At 33.9% G+C, this 18,411-nt stretch overlaps 1 protein-coding gene across 1 annotated transcript in view; it reads left to right on the top strand.

Annotated features, from left to right (window-relative positions):
* Positions 1 to 7,716, top strand: part of LOC113497191 (collagen alpha-1(XVIII) chain-like) — a 77,751-nt gene extending 70,035 nt beyond the window's left edge. Inside the window, exons 20-28 of the mRNA XM_026876617.1 lie at positions 1,098 to 1,166; positions 2,400 to 2,509; positions 2,930 to 3,022; positions 3,470 to 3,613; positions 4,143 to 4,273; positions 4,611 to 4,787; positions 5,553 to 5,696; positions 6,272 to 6,355; positions 6,494 to 7,716. Coding sequence (XP_026732418.1) covers positions 1,098 to 1,166; positions 2,400 to 2,509; positions 2,930 to 3,022; positions 3,470 to 3,613; positions 4,143 to 4,273; positions 4,611 to 4,787; positions 5,553 to 5,696; positions 6,272 to 6,355; positions 6,494 to 6,599 — 1,058 coding nt within the window. The 3' untranslated portion in view covers positions 6,600 to 7,716. The remainder of the gene's footprint in view (positions 1 to 1,097; positions 1,167 to 2,399; positions 2,510 to 2,929; positions 3,023 to 3,469; positions 3,614 to 4,142; positions 4,274 to 4,610; positions 4,788 to 5,552; positions 5,697 to 6,271; positions 6,356 to 6,493) is intronic.
* The last annotated feature ends 10,695 nt before the right edge of the window (positions 7,717 to 18,411 follow it).

Raw genomic sequence — 18,411 nt, 5'->3', positions numbered from 1 at the left:
TTTAATCTAGAAATTGAATACCTATGATCATATACTATCGACCTAATTAAATTTTAGTAACACAAAAATGTGCGATTATAATAATTATCACCTTGACATACAGCCTGTACATGACAATAATGATACACGTGTATATAAAATGTATACTGTTGTTTATTTGCATAAAAACAATTTTTCATAATTTATTATTATTTTCTTTGTATTTTATACATTTAATGAGTACCTTCGTTAAAAAAAACATAATACAATTTTTTTGCTAGTTCATGTTTTAGCAGACTTCTAATAAAATTATGTAAATAATATCATTGTTTATCGCATTAAATAAGTTATCATATTTATTCAATACCTAACTATCTAAATCTGATGATAACTTATAAGACTACTGGATTCTTGTTAAATTTGTTAATGTTGATTCAGAGCAAATAATATTGGAAATTATATGAAATAAACTTTTTAGGACCTACTTTTTGAAAGTTATAATACTGCAGTTGTAGAAGAGACACTAGTTTTGGCATTCAATGTTTCCGAAGAGCCAGATCAGGACTGATTTAAAAAAAATCTTTGTGAGAGACATCTCTAAGACCTGTAGTTCCCTGCCATACTCCAAAGTCTACAATAATATTACATGGCATTAAAAAAACTGTGATGTAACAGTCGTCAGACGTATCTCACACATTTCATATTCGGTGTTAAAATCTTATCCAGCTAAGCAATCGCTATATTTAGTACGATACATAAAAAATACTTAACATTTTTAATAAATTGCAAAGTAAAACATAATTAATGCTGACATTAATTTGAAACAAACTCATTGGTGGCGGTCTCTTTTAAACTGTCTCACTATTACTTTCATTACCAACAGCACCGCAAGCCAAGTGTCATTATTACAATCTTCGCTTTTTAAGTCGTTAATATCAATAATAAGTGCTAGAATGTATGGACTAGGCTAGATGGGCTGGAACAACAACGGCCTTGCATTTTTTAAGAAAATTAATTAATTCTCATTATTTGTTACACTTTAGTATAGTATACCTGTTATTAAACTAATATAACTAGTATTAATACATTTATATCTTCTTTTCTTGCTGCCAAAATAGTAATAAAGAGTCCTCTTGATGAACTAAAGGCTCTAAAGGAAATCAAAGACAGGGAGAGGGATAGACACGGTAAGTATTTAATTTAGTGTATCTAAAAAGTCATTACAGGTCATTACATTATTTTCGGTTTTCCTTTTATTTGTAATCATATCTTGCAAGATACATTTTACGCACATTCAGTTGAATTTTGGTTACAGAAATTCATCACGCACTGACCGCGGTTAATAATTAAATACTACATCTAAATCAATCGATACCTACCACCTATTCGTAAAATAATATTGTTGGTAATGTGGGAGCGAGTCAGCGCTCTACATAGTTTTATATTCCGTCTCGCTTACACAGCAATAACGTTCCTTTATGAGGTTTCTTCAGTACCATAGTACGTCCAAGTTATGCAGTTCAGAAGTTTTATCGCCAGTTATCGAACTCCAAATAGAGTTTAGCGTAACATTTCTGAAACTAGAAATTGTTTTAGACTAATACTAACGTTATAAGAATTTGATGTTTCTAAAAGGAAAATTTAAATGGTATTTTATAATGGGGAGTGAATTGAAGTGTATTTATTGATTCTAGTAATTATTATTCTTCTTTGTTTTTGTATTTTGCTATTCAAAAACCAGTAAATAAACTCTATTCGCCCTATATTGTAAGAATATTTTGTTAAATACATGACAATACATATTGGTGTTTATTTTTATCTTACGAATAATTTTAAACTTAAAATTGCTGTGATGAAAAATGAACCTTAGCACCTTAAAAAAGAGTTTATTTCGCTTTAACAGACGTAGAGTTTATAGTAATCACAATAAAAACAGAATGTCATGGTTAAACTAGTTATGACAACACTGTTCAAGACTTGCGCTATGATTCTCGTTTAAGACAATGCCCTTTGATCCTCAAATAGTAGAGAAATCAGTTTACACTGATAAAGCAGCTGATAAAGGGATAATTAGCTAAGATAGCGCGTTGTTCCAAAATAATGTAATAAGGACAATCGACCAATCAACGGAATATTTATTTTTTATTTAATTTTAATAATCTTTTGATATGTAGTGTATTTTTTTCCTAGATTACTATAGTCAACTAGATTATTATTACTAAGTAGATGAAAAATCCATACTTAAAAGTGAATTTTAGCCCCGTTTTTTCCATTTCTGTTTTTACAATTGCGTCTTAACCGCGCCTGGTCGTAACCGGCTATCGAATACGAAAATATAAACAGCGGACATTTGTTAGTCCATAAAGGCACTTAAACCAACGGAATACGTATCACATTACTAATAATATGTACCTTTACAGGGCCTGTTCACGCACCTCCTTCAATGTCGCACACAGCACAGAACACAGAAGATTCAAACAAGTCAGTTCCAGGAGCTGCCGTGTTTCAAACTACTGAAGAAATGTTGAAAGTAATTCTAATTGTCCTTATTTATTATTTTTCATCACATTTGATGTAGTAGGGATGATGACTACATATATACAAGGAATGTTTTTAGTCCATTAAAGAGATGAATAGGTATAATTAACAATGTTGGGCCACAAATTTTGCCTTTACCTGCATGACAAAAATTTACAAAGATAAAATATATTACTTTGAGTTCAGAACGATGATGAACGATAATCGATTAAACTATCTGAGGGACATTAAAAACAATATTGTGTCTTTCAGGAGATCGATCAGGAGACAAATTCATGGATTTTATCAATACGAGAAATCTAGTCCAGATTCTCAATCCAAACCAAACAAGCCCAACAATCACCAGAACTATATTCCAAATAGATTTGTATGTTATATGTTACTATTGGTTTCAATATAATTTCGTTTTCAGCTCGCATCATCAAGCCCTGTCGGTGCCCTGGCTTACGTTGTCGAAGAGCAAGCTTTGTTTGTCAAAGTTAATTCCGGATGGCAATACGTACTGGTAAGTTTTGTTCAAACTAATAGCGTAAGCTTTTGGTTTTCCGAAACCTATTTCGACGGGATTGGGTTAGGAGTGCTCTACGATATGAAATCGATTTTGTTTATCCTATACTGACTGAGTTAATTAAAAACGACCTTATTGAGGAACAATAAATGAAAGAGAAAAACTTAATATGAATTGTCGAACTAAGCAATGAGCTACATATTTATAGCATGGCATTGGACCAAAGTAAAAAGAAGGAAAGAGTAAATAGGCACCTCCTAGTGGAGTAGAAACTGTCTGGAAAAAAGAAGTAATTATAAAACTGAATTTTCTCAATGAGTTCTAGTTAAGGCGAAAACCTTGAACAAAACCAAACTAAAACTGAAGATATTCTTAGTTCTTTTTACCAAAAACATTTCATTCTCAACAATCCCGTCTCACCCTAATTTTCCCTCTGCCCGACAGTTAGGCTCCCTAGTGACGCAATCGGCGCCTGCGCATCACAAGCCTGCGCCAGCGCCGGCGTCACCGCCCATGCCGGCCGCAAGTCTTGTGCACGTGCCATCTATATCCAACTTTGTGGAGAGCTCACCCGCCGTTGGACCTAGTGTATGTGTTATTTTAGAATATGAGAATTTTCCTTCTGCATTTTTAATTCATTTGATGGAAAATATTGATGTCTAGGACCTTGTGTCTTAATTCATACTATTAAATAATGCAACAGTTTACTCACTCGACCAATTTCGGACACAACTGGAGTCATGAGTTGACGCGGTGGGGTTGCGAGTCGAAGTAACTAGTCGGGCAATCCGATAAAAATGCGCGAGTAACCGTAACCGTTGCATTATTTAATAATGAATCATTCTTGCGATAGTTAGGATCTATAAAAATTTAATTCATTTTGTCTAACAATGTTCACAAAGGTAACAGCAAATATTTTCGATCTTCTAATCTATCGTCTACCAACAATGAAAGCAAAAAAATATTTGTTGTATTGTAAGTAATATAAGAAAGTCACAATCACGTCTTTCCTTTCTAACATGCTCTTGAATTGACTTTAATTCTACTGATCAACTTTTTGAACAATCTTTGTTATACTGTCATTGCTTTATCTATTATATCTACCTGCTTCCCTTAGCTCCACTTGGCGGCACTGAACGAGCCTCTCTCGGGCAACATGCACGGGATCCGCCGCGCCGACTATGCGTGCTACCGACAAGGCAGGCGCGCCGGCTTCAGGGGAACATTCCGAGCTCTACTAACTAGCAAGTACGTGGAATTAGACCGAATAATTTAGATCTAGGCTAAAGTTAGTTATGCTAAATTAGTGTACTATGTTGGGAAATCCTTATTAGCGGTGATAAAGTTTTTGGTGGAGATTAGTATTTATAGCAATTCGTCTCGGATTAAATTGTTCTATATTTGACATCCGCATGATACAATGAATGAAGAAATGTGAGAGCGTGCAAGTTTGTTACCTCTTCACGTTTCATCGCCTAAAACTTTTTTGTCAAAATATGGTTAAAGATTTACTCGTACGCTTATGGCACTAATTGAGCTTTTTTGCCTTTTAACGAAGTCAACTTCATAACGAATTGCTTTCCAGAATCCAAAATTTGAACTCAATAGTTCGTTACTCGGACCGACACCTGCCCGTCGTGAACACTCAAGGAGAGGTGCTATTCAAGTCGTTTTCAGACATGTTTGATGGGAATGGCGCAATGGCGGCTGGATCTAGGATATACAGCTTTAACGGCAGAAATATCCTCACTGATTCACACTGGTACGTATTTTTTGAATAGAAGTGATTCGAGGTATGTTGTAATCCAAAACACCATTTTTTTAACTATCTTTAATTTTGTTTTTTTCAATCAATGCCCTATTTTGATTATCCGTACTACTCACCATATCAGAATCATTTTAAGAAATAAATTTAATTTAATAACTTAAATCAATGCAGCTAGTATTGCTCTCTGGAAACAACAGTTTAACACAGCATTTCCTTTAAATTTGAAACATTGATATTCGTTCTCGACTGGCGAGTTGAGAATTCAGTAGTATTACGAGCAATATTGTTTGCTATTGTTACCTCAACGCAAACTGTATCGTACGCAAATTGCAGCATATTCCTATCTACTCAGTTACCGAACGAATTTCCTAACGTTTATTCGTTAAAGCTGAGTCCAATTCGGAAACTGAAACTAAATCTGTTGACTCCGTTTCAGATGCAGAACTGGTATAGGTATTGTAGTTTTGCTCTACACGTTTATTTTATATTTTCCTAATTCTACATAAAAGTTGTTCACGTTTTCTCTGGGTCGGGTATTTTCACATAGAGCGCTGTGGATTCCATCTGCAATGCTGGTTCAGTAAAATAGATGGAAATATTTCTGTCTTAGCTACTCATTTAGGACTTACCGTTTTTTTATATTGCTGCAGGGCAAAATGACTGTCCATCTCCATCTAACCCTACTGCGATATGTTATAAATGTGATTGTGTTACAAAATGTGTTTTGGAGATAAAACTTTAAGTATTTTTTTCTCATAGGCCGCAAAAGGTGATATGGCATGGATCACGGGCAAACGGGGAGCGAGCGATTGACAGCTTCTGTGAGGAATGGCAAAATGGTGACCCGGTCAATCGCGGTCTGGCTTCGTCACTGTATACCCACAAACTATTAGGTCAAGAGAGGTAAGGTTCATATTGGCAATTTATGTACTGACGTGGAAATTGAAGCTGTGAACGTTGTAGGCACCTTAGATGGAGACTCCTCCAATTATGTCGACCAGCTGATCAAGTATGAAGGAAATAAGACCCTTTCTATCATCTAATTTCACAAGTATTTTATAGAAATGGATGAAAAGATACAAGACACCATGATAATAACGACGATTAGCAAAAAATTACAAAAGGTTTACTTTATATCTTGTAGGTACAAGGTAACTAGGGGAATATGTAAATGAAGTTTTCGATTCATTTTAACATATTCTAGTTTTTATAGGTTTAAAATAGTTTCTATTTGGATACCTGGACCAGATTTCGGTTCAGTTATGTGCTACATATTTGTGAAGTAAATTAATTTAAATATTCCACACGAGAGATTATAAACAAAAAGGGTTCATAAACAAAAGTTATTTAAGGAAAATTCAGAGCCATCAAATTATTAACATGTTGAATATGTATCTAAATAATTTGACCGTCATGCTGCTCCGGTTCACAAGCAGACCTATAAAACTAAATTGAATAATGCTAATGACTATTTTCAGATACCCTTGCAACAATCATTTCGTAGTGCTTTGCATAGAAGTGGCATCCGAACTAAATTCGCGGAGAAAAAGAGAAACACCAAGGTAAGAATGCATCAAGAATCCAAGACACATCAGAAACAATCTCATTTTATACCTAAACTAGAATCTACTAACATTATTTATAATATTCAAAGAAATTTTTGAGCAAGATGTTGAAGCTACTAACAAAAACTCTTTCAGATTTAATGCTACCGGATTACTAGATGACGACGACTATCTATACAATTCCGAGGAATACCAACAGCTACTCAACGAAATATTTGCTCAACCGTTTAGAGAAAATTAAAATAAATTCCCACTCGTTTATGAGTTACCTTAGTACCGCTCCAGTGTTTGAAATCGTACACGTTTTGATGTTGATAGCTTGCAATAAATCTCATTCTCCCCCCGAAGGGATATTTAAATGTAAACTTTGAAATATAAGATTGGCAATTTGAAAAAATCTCTTCTTCTTTCGATCGAAATTATTGTTTAGTTAGAGATTTTTTTGTTCGCAATTTGGAGATCAACTCTTTACGTTGTACAATGATTTGGAACATTGCATACCGAGTATCTTGTATGTTTCAATTTATCTTAGCATGCCTTCTGGTCAAAGGAATTTGTCGAATCTTCAGTGAATTTCCGAACCAAAATTTGTCTTCTTTCTGTCTAAAAGAATCAAATTATATTTTCCTCGCCATTTTCTGTATCTAATTATTCTTACGCTGGTCTAAACTAAAACTAGTTTAGCCATAGTTAAACAACCACATAAGACAAATGAATTTGATCAGTGGCTTGTGACGTCTCCGTTGTAAACTTTAGCAAAATTCTACAATTGGGGTCGCGTTAAATGAGATTGAAGTACTAAGTCCTTAAGCTTGGTGTTCATATGAGATTCCTATTAAATTAAGCGTTATCTACGAGTTACTGCAGACCTATAATTGTATTACTGTATGTATAGTAAAATGTAATAAGTTTGTGCTTCGTAACGCGTTTAGGATGTTTGTAAATATACTTTTTTTTTTAAATTAAGCTTATGGGTCGTGATCAAAAGAACTATGTTTAAACAACAAGTACCTCTAAAATTTCTAGCAATTCTTTTATCTGTGCCAAAATGAATGCTGGTATTTAAAAAACATGTAGACCAACACTGCCATCTACAAAGTCATAAGTCTTATACTACATGCTTTTCAATCAGGGCAAGATAGCGAGGAAGCAGTACGGCAAACTACACCGAATACCTTTGTCTCGCTCCCACATTGTCAACAGTCCTTGCTTAAAGAGGTTATGACACTTCCTTTTTCTTACATTGTCGTGACCTTGGAAAGCCTATGTTCTTTTGTTGAACGACTCATAAGCTTATTTTTTAATTATTTCTAGTTTTAAACACAATACCAATGTTTGTGATTTTTTTTCGATATTATCGAGACTGTATATACTTTTATATGTTTAAATAATTAATTTTATTTTGAATTTAAGGCAAATCAAAATTCAATAAAGTAAAATTCTTTTATAGCAATCGATATTTTGACTGACCTGTAATTGACTGATTTCTTACTTAAGCATTTATTTAAATTGATTTTTTTATTTGCAGACATGATTTTATCCTTATTAAAGAACTTGTCTGAGTTTGCCCACGACATTGATATTTGACAGTTTTACCGTCATTAAAGTTAAACACATTAATTATGTACACCTAAGCGATGACACTACACAAATACAAGATCCAAAAACAATCTATTGGAAGACCGAAGAGTTATTAAAAAATCAGTTTAAAGCTTCTTGTTGTTCTTGTTTTGTTTTTAAATTTTCACATCTCTAAATCATGTCTGCTTTTAAATCTGAATTCGACAATAATATTAATTTTCTACTTTGTATTATACTTGTACCTATTTATGAAACATATATTCACTATTGTAAGTACTTGCTAATAACTGTCATCATATTTATAATTTACGTCTCTTGTAAGTCAAACCTGGTCCATTTTTAATTAGACTTTTTCGATGGGGATGTTGACTTAGAATAAAAAGTATATCATTTTTGACCGTCGGATAGATTTTTTCTAGCACTTTTGCCATACTGTAAAGGCTGTATCACAGCAGTTTCAAAATAAAAATATTGGACATTCGTATTTTATGAAAACTGAGCAAACCAAAGGAATCGGATAAGGAATGATACTAGCTCCCACTACAATGTTTACTGGCTTTACGCAGTTTTTTTGTTATTTTGACATAGGCAGAATCGTATCGAGGCCTAGGAAGCGGTTGCGAGACGACCTTAACGCATACCGAGCGGGCTGGGTCCATGACGGACAGAATAGAGAATCATGGAAGGATTTGGGGGAGGCCTCTGCCCAGCAAAAAAAATAAAAAATGATAACGTATCTGAAATTTCTATCTGACGGTCATTTGAAATGTGAACTTCCTCATTGTAAGATTTTTAAAAGAATTGTTTTAGAAATTTTATTTGTAAGCACAACTCTACCAATAGTTTGACTAGTCGCACTCAGTAGTTGATTGAAAATCGCTGTCTTCAATCTTATTCCGGTACCTTCATATGAAATTGAACTTACGGTTTCGTATATAAGGACCAATGTTCTTCGTTTTTCTCTTCTAGTGCCATTTGTATGGGGTCTGATTTTCTTCTTTTTTGAGACATTTATGTATTTCTGCTAAATTAGAAGTAGTGACTTACCTGCCTGTATTTTTACCAGTAACTTTAATTTAATGTACCCTAGTCTTACACTGTTCGACTGTTTTTGTGAGTCAAACTTACAGAGAGAACTAAAATCTGTATTATCACAATCCTGTCAATTTCATATTTAAAATAGTAGTTTCCAATCCTTTCCAAACCTAAAAAATATACATGAAAAAATTTATTATATGGGTGATGCCGTTTCGGGGCAGTATGGTAACTATCATTATGGTACGAAAAACCTATTTTTAAGGTTATAAAATAAATATTCAAACTCATTTAGAACACCTCGAAGAGAAACAGGTGTCAGACTCTTGCTAACTAACCCTAAATCGCCGTGCAACGTCTTCCGCATGAAGTCAGTGCATGTCAAGAGCACTCCAAAGCTGCAGTCTTCCACAATTTAGCTGAAAAACTGTACCATCGCAAATACACTAATTGGTAAATTAAAAATCAAACAACAACCATTTACCGACTAAACTCTACAAAGTAATTATTTAAATGAATTAAACATTTACAGACAATACTATAAACGTCACATTAAACCTTTTAAATGTATTTATTAAACTCTCAATTAACAAATTCTTGGTTTTGCGAATTAATTCGCGGAAACAGTCGGACAGTAGATATGAATACATGACATACCTACAGCATTTAATATAAAATCGTTAGTTGTATCGCATTACATCGATTTACATAATATTCGTGTATTATATAACGAACGACTGTATACTGATAAGTTAAACAAATAAATGTTTTCACGACAATATAGAAATCTGTATTTTTATTTATATAAGTAAACACTCGTCCTTAGTTTCAGGGAATATTTGGTCCTTAAGTAGGTACAAATAGATTGAAGAGCAAAACAGTTAGTATATGCGCCTGCTATTAATTATTTTGAGAAAAAGTAGGCAAGGTTAATTTGTTTACAGTTTAATGTTCGAATATAACACAATTTATAGAAAATTTATAATTACCTACATAAGGTGAGACAACGATCGTCGCTGAATAGTCACATACTAAATATATAGATAACAAAGACTTGTAACAAAATTCTGTTATATTATGAGAATTTAGTATTAAAAGTCCTTGAAAAATTTGCTTTGAAGTTTATGACCAGATCAATCGTTCGAATGCGATTTTATTTTATTTTTATTTTTTTTTGTTATTGCCGCAAAGTAAATCCGTGACAATGTCAACTGTCTAACACGGTTCACGAGATACAGCCTATTGACAGACTGACAGCAAATACCTAGAAATAGAGTCCGTTTTAACCGTTTCAAAGCAACAAAAAGCACAAAATCATATCACAAGACTGCAACACCTCTACCAAAAACACCTGAAATAAAAACACATCCAGCTCTATCCCTGAGCAGCTTGAAAATACAATCCACCAGCAATCCCAGATACCATTGACGGCTGAGCTATTGAATCTCCTTGATTTGAAGAGGTGCAGTTAGCAACACGAGGTGCCTGCGATTGGCAGGCTAATTGGTTTCAACTCAAACGCAGCCAGGTAAGGCGAATTTTAGCTGTGAAATTCTAAGGGGTTGCGGAGTTCGAGAGCCTGCAGCCGACACATATTTTATCGATAGATTAGGTTTTAGCTTTGGATATGATAAAGCCGTTTTCTTGTTTAATATAGAGCGCGGAATTTAGAACTAGGGAGGGTGATATTATATTGAAGTCATATTCGTATAAAACAATTCATGTTGTATAGGAAAATATTTGGAATTTTGCTATTCAGCCGCATGTTAAAATATTCAATTTTGACAAATACGTCGAAACTGAACTCGATCAGAACGTTCGTTTAGACCAAAAAGGTAAATAGAAGGATGGAAAACATAATATTTCTAAAATATTATGATGTACGTAAACAAATAAACAATCAATAACTTACATCACAGCATTTAGAATCAAGCAAGTAGTTTTTATTTATAGACGGCCTTTTCAGGCATTTTTAACGTATAAAAATTACTTTAGAAATCGTCTATACCTATCTATGAACATTTGTATAGCCCGGTAAAGTACTCAAAACCAGTGCTAAAAAACCTTATAAAAAAGATTATAAAAAGAGTTCACATCGTATTTCACCGCATAGAGTTCTCGCTAGTCGAACTTCAGCGTAATCTTTCTTGCACCACTAGAACCCCTGAAAAAGTGCACTATTACACAAAGAAGCAAGTTCTTTAAAATCCGCTTAGCATTATCTTACAAAGCGCTAAGTTTGCGCGTGTTATGCAGTTCATAGCTTCAAGTAGTCTTCCTGCTCCTCATAAGACGGGGTATGACTATGCATAATAAAGCAATTTAAAGTAACGTTAGACATATAAGTTACAGACTTAATATCTAGGTATGTAAAGGAGAAAATTATTGATCAGGGAATCATTACTGATATTCTAAATGCAAATGTGAATTTTTTCAATTGATAAAACTATTTTTTTCTCTGAAAAGTGTAAGAAATTAAATATATTCGATGCCCGCATTCGCAACGGTATAGGAACTTTACGGGTAGGCATAAAAGCATGCGGAAATCTGAAAAATGTAAGGTATTTTCGCTTTAGTCCTAAGAATAATTTGATAAAGCAGAAGTTGATGTGGAAGTAATTAGTAACTTTTCATTAAAAATAATCATATCTACTGTATTTACTTATCATATGCAATGGTTAGAAATGCCCACAAAAGCATTAATTCAATTATTGGTCTTCATGAATGTACCAAAAGAATACCGCTTACCAATCATTCGGAGAAAGCAATAGCGACGGGAACACTCCAGGTGTTTATATACCAAGTATTTTTCCTCGTTGACAAACTTCGTCAATCGAACAGAAAGTTTTCTTATTAAAGTAGAGGCTGTGAGGAATCCTATCTTGGTGTCATTAATGTTGCAGTGGCTCTGAGGTAAGAATCGAGGAGGTCTTTTTTACTCTACTCTTCTAAAAGCGAATACTAAGGCACTTACACATCGTGTGCCGAATCTTGATAAAATATAGTGATGTTTTATACCGCATAACAATGATTACTGTGACTGTACTTGCCATTTTGCTCGTGCTTTGAATGTTTGTAAATCCGACAAAAGAATTAAATTCCTTAATGCGGGAGTCTTTTTAAAATATTAATAACTACACCTACTGTTTAGTTAATAGATAAAAAATTGAGGAAGAACTTTTCCCATGTATAAAAAAATTTAAGCTGGTCCGTGTTTCTTTTGATGGTTGCGCATTGGTCAGTGATGTCGTAGATGTATGATGGCCTTAGCATGCATTTAATGCGCCCAATTAAAAAAAAGACTCGAAATGTTTTAAAATAGATTAACATTATGAAACTAAAATATAAAATGTTTAGTTAAAGAGAAGTGGAATGTTATATAAAATTTATATTAGCAAGAGCAATTTTTTGAAAAGATAAAGGTTCTGTTTTTAATTTCCGCGAAAGTAATCCAAGATAAAATGTTTCCTTGCTCAAAGGTGGGTGGTATTTAAAATTCTAGATGTAGTGCCGTGTCATAAAACATTTTTGCTCTGACACTGTTTTTAATGCACTTCTTTTTAATTAAAGAAAGGAGGTATTAAGTGACTTCAAAGGGAATAAAACTTGATGATGTTGTTTGCGGGCAGAAGACGCCTTTTATCTATTTACTAGCTGTTGCCCGCGACTTCGTCCCCGTGGGTAGAAGATATAAGTTATGATTTATACCTGCCCTGTTCTTTTAACATTTTCCATTGTATCTTCGCTCCTATTAGTTGCAGCGTGATGGTTTATAGCCTAAAGCCTCTCGATGAAAGGTCTATTCAACACAAAAAGAATTTTTCAATTTGGACCATTAGTTCCTGAGATTAGCGCGTTCAAACAAACAAACAAACTCTTCAGCTTTATATATTAGTATAGATTTGAACATCTTTATAAGAAGTACCTAATTACTCTTTATCACAACCGAGTAACTATATAAACTTTTTTAAAAGTAACCGTCTCAAACAGTGTTCATCTTATTATTGTATGTATTCAGTTTATTTCTGTGTTATGTATACGTTTATATGTTTAAAAAAATAGTGCACCATCTACCTCTGTATATAGGTACTGATAATTTTCCTGTCCATCCAAAGGTTGTCTGGAAGATAATTATGGGTTTAAGCGATAAGACCGCCATTGTACCCTAACTGCTGCAATTCCATGGTGTACAATAAAGAATATTCTAATCTAATCTAATCTATTTAGTGTTGTGAAGTTCGATATAAGATTATAAGGTATATGTTCTTGTTCATGTACACAAATATCCACGGAAAATAACGGTACTACAAAATTACCTTTACTAATTATTTTTTTTGTTTTGTCATTTTTTTTTAATTCTGTTCTCGAATTATACTAACACTTCTACAAAACAATGAGCAATCCCAGTAAATAGAACACGAACTACATGTTAAAAACAATTTCACTATTACATTTCAGTGTCTACAAACAATATTTTCACCAAACGCGAAGCTCAACCGAACCAAGCCGCCGCTTGACACGAAATATTTGTGAAACTGAAAATCATAAAAGCCGGTATGATAACACAAAAGCGAACACACCACAAAACTCACAGGAAATATGAAACTATCTCTTTATCCCACAGAGATGCAGAATAAACAGCTTGTTGTGGTCACAAAGAACCGTGTTTTAAATTCCTCAAAACTCGGCGCCCGCAAAGCCGCTTCAAAAACAAAATTGGAACGGAACAAAGTTACTCCGGACATCAGTCGACAGAATTTACTTCGTTTAACTATGAAATACAATTGTAACGACAAAAAACGTGGTGGGAACGTTTTGGTTGTATTTTTGCCACACGCCACTGAAGACCTGTCTCGGTTTTGTTACGAAATCCTCTTATGAAAGTTTGAACGGTCAGTGAAATTAAACCGCTTTGCCAACTTGTTGGTGGGTGACTTACAGTGTAAATTGTCTTCACTGCAAACGTAGGAGGTAGAAAAATATTTAATATTTCACAAGTATAATACGGACATAATTCAATTTATTTTTGAATTCGTATTACATAGAGTATACTTGAATTGTTTTAAAACGGAATCCTATCACTAAGGTCCCGCTTTGCCCATCCGCCTATCACCAATGTGTAAGTCATGAAAGGCCAAAATAAAACAGTTGAACATTTCACGGAATATGTATTTCGGCCGTTAAAACAACAAATATCATCGGCCTAGCCTTTTCCCAACTATGTTGGGGTCGGCTACCAGCCTAACCGGTTTCAGCTAAGTACCAGTGTTTTACAAGGAGCGACTACCTATCTGACCTCCTCAACCCAGTTACCTGGGCAACACGATACCCCTTGGTTAGACTGGTTGTCAAACTTTTTTCAAGCTTCTGACTACCTGTAACGACTGACAAAGATGTAGGAATAACAGCCGGGACCCACAATTTAACGTGCCTTCCTTTCATTATTTGTTAAAACAACAAATAATGAAAATAAAAATCGAAGTTAAGCAATTCTCACATTGTCATGATTCACATGACCATACTGCAATTTCTTGTCCGTGTCTTCAATCAAATCTTGCAAAAAAGGGTGATTGTCCGATACCCTCGAATAACCTTTACTCCTGTTAAAACATCTCTTATCGCACTTTGTTCTAACACAAATTACCTTCGCCGCCAGTAAAAGCTTTTGCCTTTAGCTCTGGTTAAGTAACAAGGAGTAAGCTAACAACCGCTGCAACTTTAACAGATAACCTCAATTATGCAAGTACATCTAAGTTAGGTAAGGGTAACTGTTATCTACGCATACATTCAAGGAACGTCGACCTTTGTGAAAATCTATAAGATTTTCTCTTCACCAGCCACAATTATAATTAATCTTCTTATATTACGGTTGATGCAAGACCTGACAACAGGAGTAGAGAAAGTTAAAAATCTCAATGTCAATCAGTTACTGAGCCAATCGCTTTGTAATAATTTGACTGGACGGGGACTTTTATTCAAATACATGTCTTTTCCTTGTTTTCCCGGAAAAATCCTCATGGAGACCCACTTCTTCGGGGAAAAAAGCGGATAGCGTCAGACTCTTGCTGACGAAAACTATCCGCCGTACTACGTCATCCGTGTTATGGTATCGGCGCTTAGCATATTCCTAATGCAATGTGTTAGGCCCCGATGAAAAATCGTACAAAACATCTTTCAAAATAAGTATTTAATCATCAGTAATGTTCCAAAAAAAAGAGGAATAAATCGGCTTTAGAAACTTGCTACCACATTGGTGAGCACTTTATTTCGTAGAAGGAAATTGTAAAAGCAACACCTACGGGGAAAACTTGAACATTTTCAATTACCAAAGAGGGAATAAAGTATTTTTCTTTCGCTTACAACGTACTATCCCCACCTAATTACTAATTAAGTTCGGGACAGTGGCGCAATTGCTTTCCTGCACTGTTCAGTGAATTACAACAATTTACACGTGGGATCTACGCCTTGGGATAGAGTTTTAGAGATCTAGATTTGGGAAATGGAAACCTCCACAGGCCCATGTTACCGCAATGCATATATCTACCTACCTAGTTTCTTTTTGGAGTATTTTACGAAACTAGATTTTCTTTTAGTTATAGTTTTGCCGGATTCAGGTAAATTGGTAAATACCGCATCCTAAAAATGGGTACGTATTGAGAGAAAAACTGACAAGGTATTGAAAGTTTGAATACCCCGACCATCATAATAGTATCCGCCAAACATTCCATTTTATACGGTTTAAGACTTAAACCAATCACTGTAGATACCTATTTAATGATAAAATAAAGTAAAAACAATCACTTAATCACTTAAAAAGGTTTAAAGAAACAAATGTTCCTAAAATAAATCACTAAAGTAATTTTCGCTTCCACATTTCCAGCTGCACAGTGACTTAAAATCAAGCAAAATCTTTTCAAATACTCGGATAGTTGAGGTGAACTTAAGCCGGATTGCAGTGAACGTTTATGTTAGGATGAACGGACCACAAAATCGCCTGACACATAAATACAGGCAATAACTTTCATTCCCTCGCTTGCTACTACGAAAATATTTGTATTATTTTTACAATGTAACGTAAAGTCAGATGATTTTTGTAGCATTTGTTAGTATAGCGTAAGAAGTGGGGTGAAATGGCTTACATTCTGGTTCATCTTTATGTTATTTCTTTGTTAAACACTTCACTTTGTTGCAAAAAATGCTTGTGGCGAAACGGCTACTACGTTTTGACGGATATTCATTTCTTTTACCCTCGTAATGTACCTTGTTATTACAGAAATATATTATACACTTTTTACGGCCCGTTATTTAGAGTAGATTTAGAATAAGTCATTTCCTCTCTAAAGTTAATCGTCTTTTAAATAGATTTTGGGGAATGAGATCTTTGTCTAGCTGAACATCTAATTATGTGTTAACACATTATTAGAAAATGTCGTATAACACATAAGCTCGGTGAGGTATATTTCTGAAAAAAAAAATGCTTTTATTTTATTTATGACATAAACACAAAACTAAGATAACAAAGAAAGTTGAAATCTCTAGTGACGTCACTTGTTTGTACATTTTTTACAGATAAGTGATAAAATCCCCCATTCCCATACGATTACCATGTATGATGCATTTTATCTTCGTAATTTTTGTATTTTTTTTGTTGTAAACTTATTCTACATTTTGATAAGGCTTCTAAGCCTTATCAACGACTAATTAAGACTATTTTTTTGCTGCTCTTTTATAATAACACTCACAGACACACACACAGACCGTCTTCCAGTATACAAATGTATCTCTTTCACTATTACAACAATCTACCTTTACCCAGTTAAAAAGTCTCCAGTTTCCCTCATATCGGACTTCCTACGCAATTATCAAGTAGATACTCTTATAATGAAAATCAATTGACGGACTTCTCATACAAGAAATGGATGGACACACAAGTGTATCCCATTACAAGTCTTGAGAGGTTAAAGTACATTTCTCTGAAACGTTTCAGCTTTAAGTCATAAAGGTCATAGGTTACAAGGGTGTAGTCACTCGGAACTAATGTAAAGTATTTCCTGCTACCGTCTATTGAGATCCGAGTGCACTCCAATATTATTCTTTCTGTATGCGGTGAGATCAGAAGGATAAGATTTTATGTATTTATTTTTTTGTTTTTTTTCTTTGTTCGGTTAAGGATTTTTGCTGAAGAGATGCTAATTGCATAACTTAATAACTTATTATTAATAATTTATTATCATACTAGCTGTTGCCCGCGACTTCGTCCCCGTGGGTAGAATATATAAGTTATGCTTTATACCTGCCCTGTTTTTTTTCACATTTTCCATTGTAACTTCGCTCCTATTTGTCGCAGCGTTGATGGTTTATAGCCTAAAGCCTTCCGCGATGAATGGTCTATTCAACACAAAAAGAATTTTTCAATTTGGACCAGTAGTTCCTGAGATTAGCGCGTTCAAACAAACAAATTCTTCAGCTCTATATATTAGTATAGATAATAGATTCTGTGTTTAAGGACATGATGATTTTTTTCTTTATTTTGAAGCCACCTGAGCCACCTTGAGTTATCTCTGTCAGTCCGTCCGCCACCAAGCTGTACCTCGTGTACCGTGATAGTTTGGCAGTGAAAATTTTGACAGATGATGAATAAATAAATAAACTCATTTGTCACCTTAATAAGAAAGTCCTAAAAATAAATATTCCGTTGTATCAACGGCTTTTAAGATGATACATTTATCTCCTACTCGTTTTCTTTATCCTTATTCTATGTGCACTGAGCCCGGATATTTTTTTTTATGCTTTATCGAACGTGTGACCTGTCTGAATTTAAAAACGTTTTTTACAAAATGACGTTATTGAAAATAATTAACTTAATAAACGATAGTGAGATAGCTGAACGCATCATTTTTTATCCTTTTTAAAACAAAATACTTCCACTGTTTAATTACCCCTTTACGTAACTCACTTCCATTATTGCTGTTAGCACTAAAAGAAGTTTTAAGAATTGAAGCATTCAAAGTGATTTTAATTTTTAATATTCATTACAATTCTTTCTAAGAATCGTTGTTCAGTTATTCGTTAAGATCATAGCTGTAAAATTATTTAATCTGTAGAATGTTTCTAATGGTTATTCTTTGAATATGAGATTTCCTGCTCTTGTTTCTGCTAAAACTATCACGCTTTTAAGAATTGTTTTAACACTAAAACAAGTAACTAAAACAGGTAACTAAAACAGGTAGGTAAACTTCGAATATAATTTATTACTATTAACAATGAAAAATAACTTCAAGTGGATAAACTAGTTACAATTGCAAAATACTGATCCTTGCTCATTAACTATTATAGGAGTCCACACTTTAGCCCATTTCATCAACAGAATATTAAATAGTACTGACTCATCACTTAGACGAACTTGGTTTATTTTTTTAGTTTGTGGAGTAAAAACA

This window comes from Trichoplusia ni, chromosome 1 (assembly GCF_003590095.1).
Source record: "Trichoplusia ni isolate ovarian cell line Hi5 chromosome 1, tn1, whole genome shotgun sequence".
In the NCBI taxonomy this organism is placed as follows: Eukaryota; Metazoa; Arthropoda; class Insecta; order Lepidoptera; family Noctuidae; genus Trichoplusia; species Trichoplusia ni.
The sequence above is the reverse complement of the archived record's forward strand: the minus strand, read 5'-3'. Positions and strand labels throughout refer to the sequence as shown.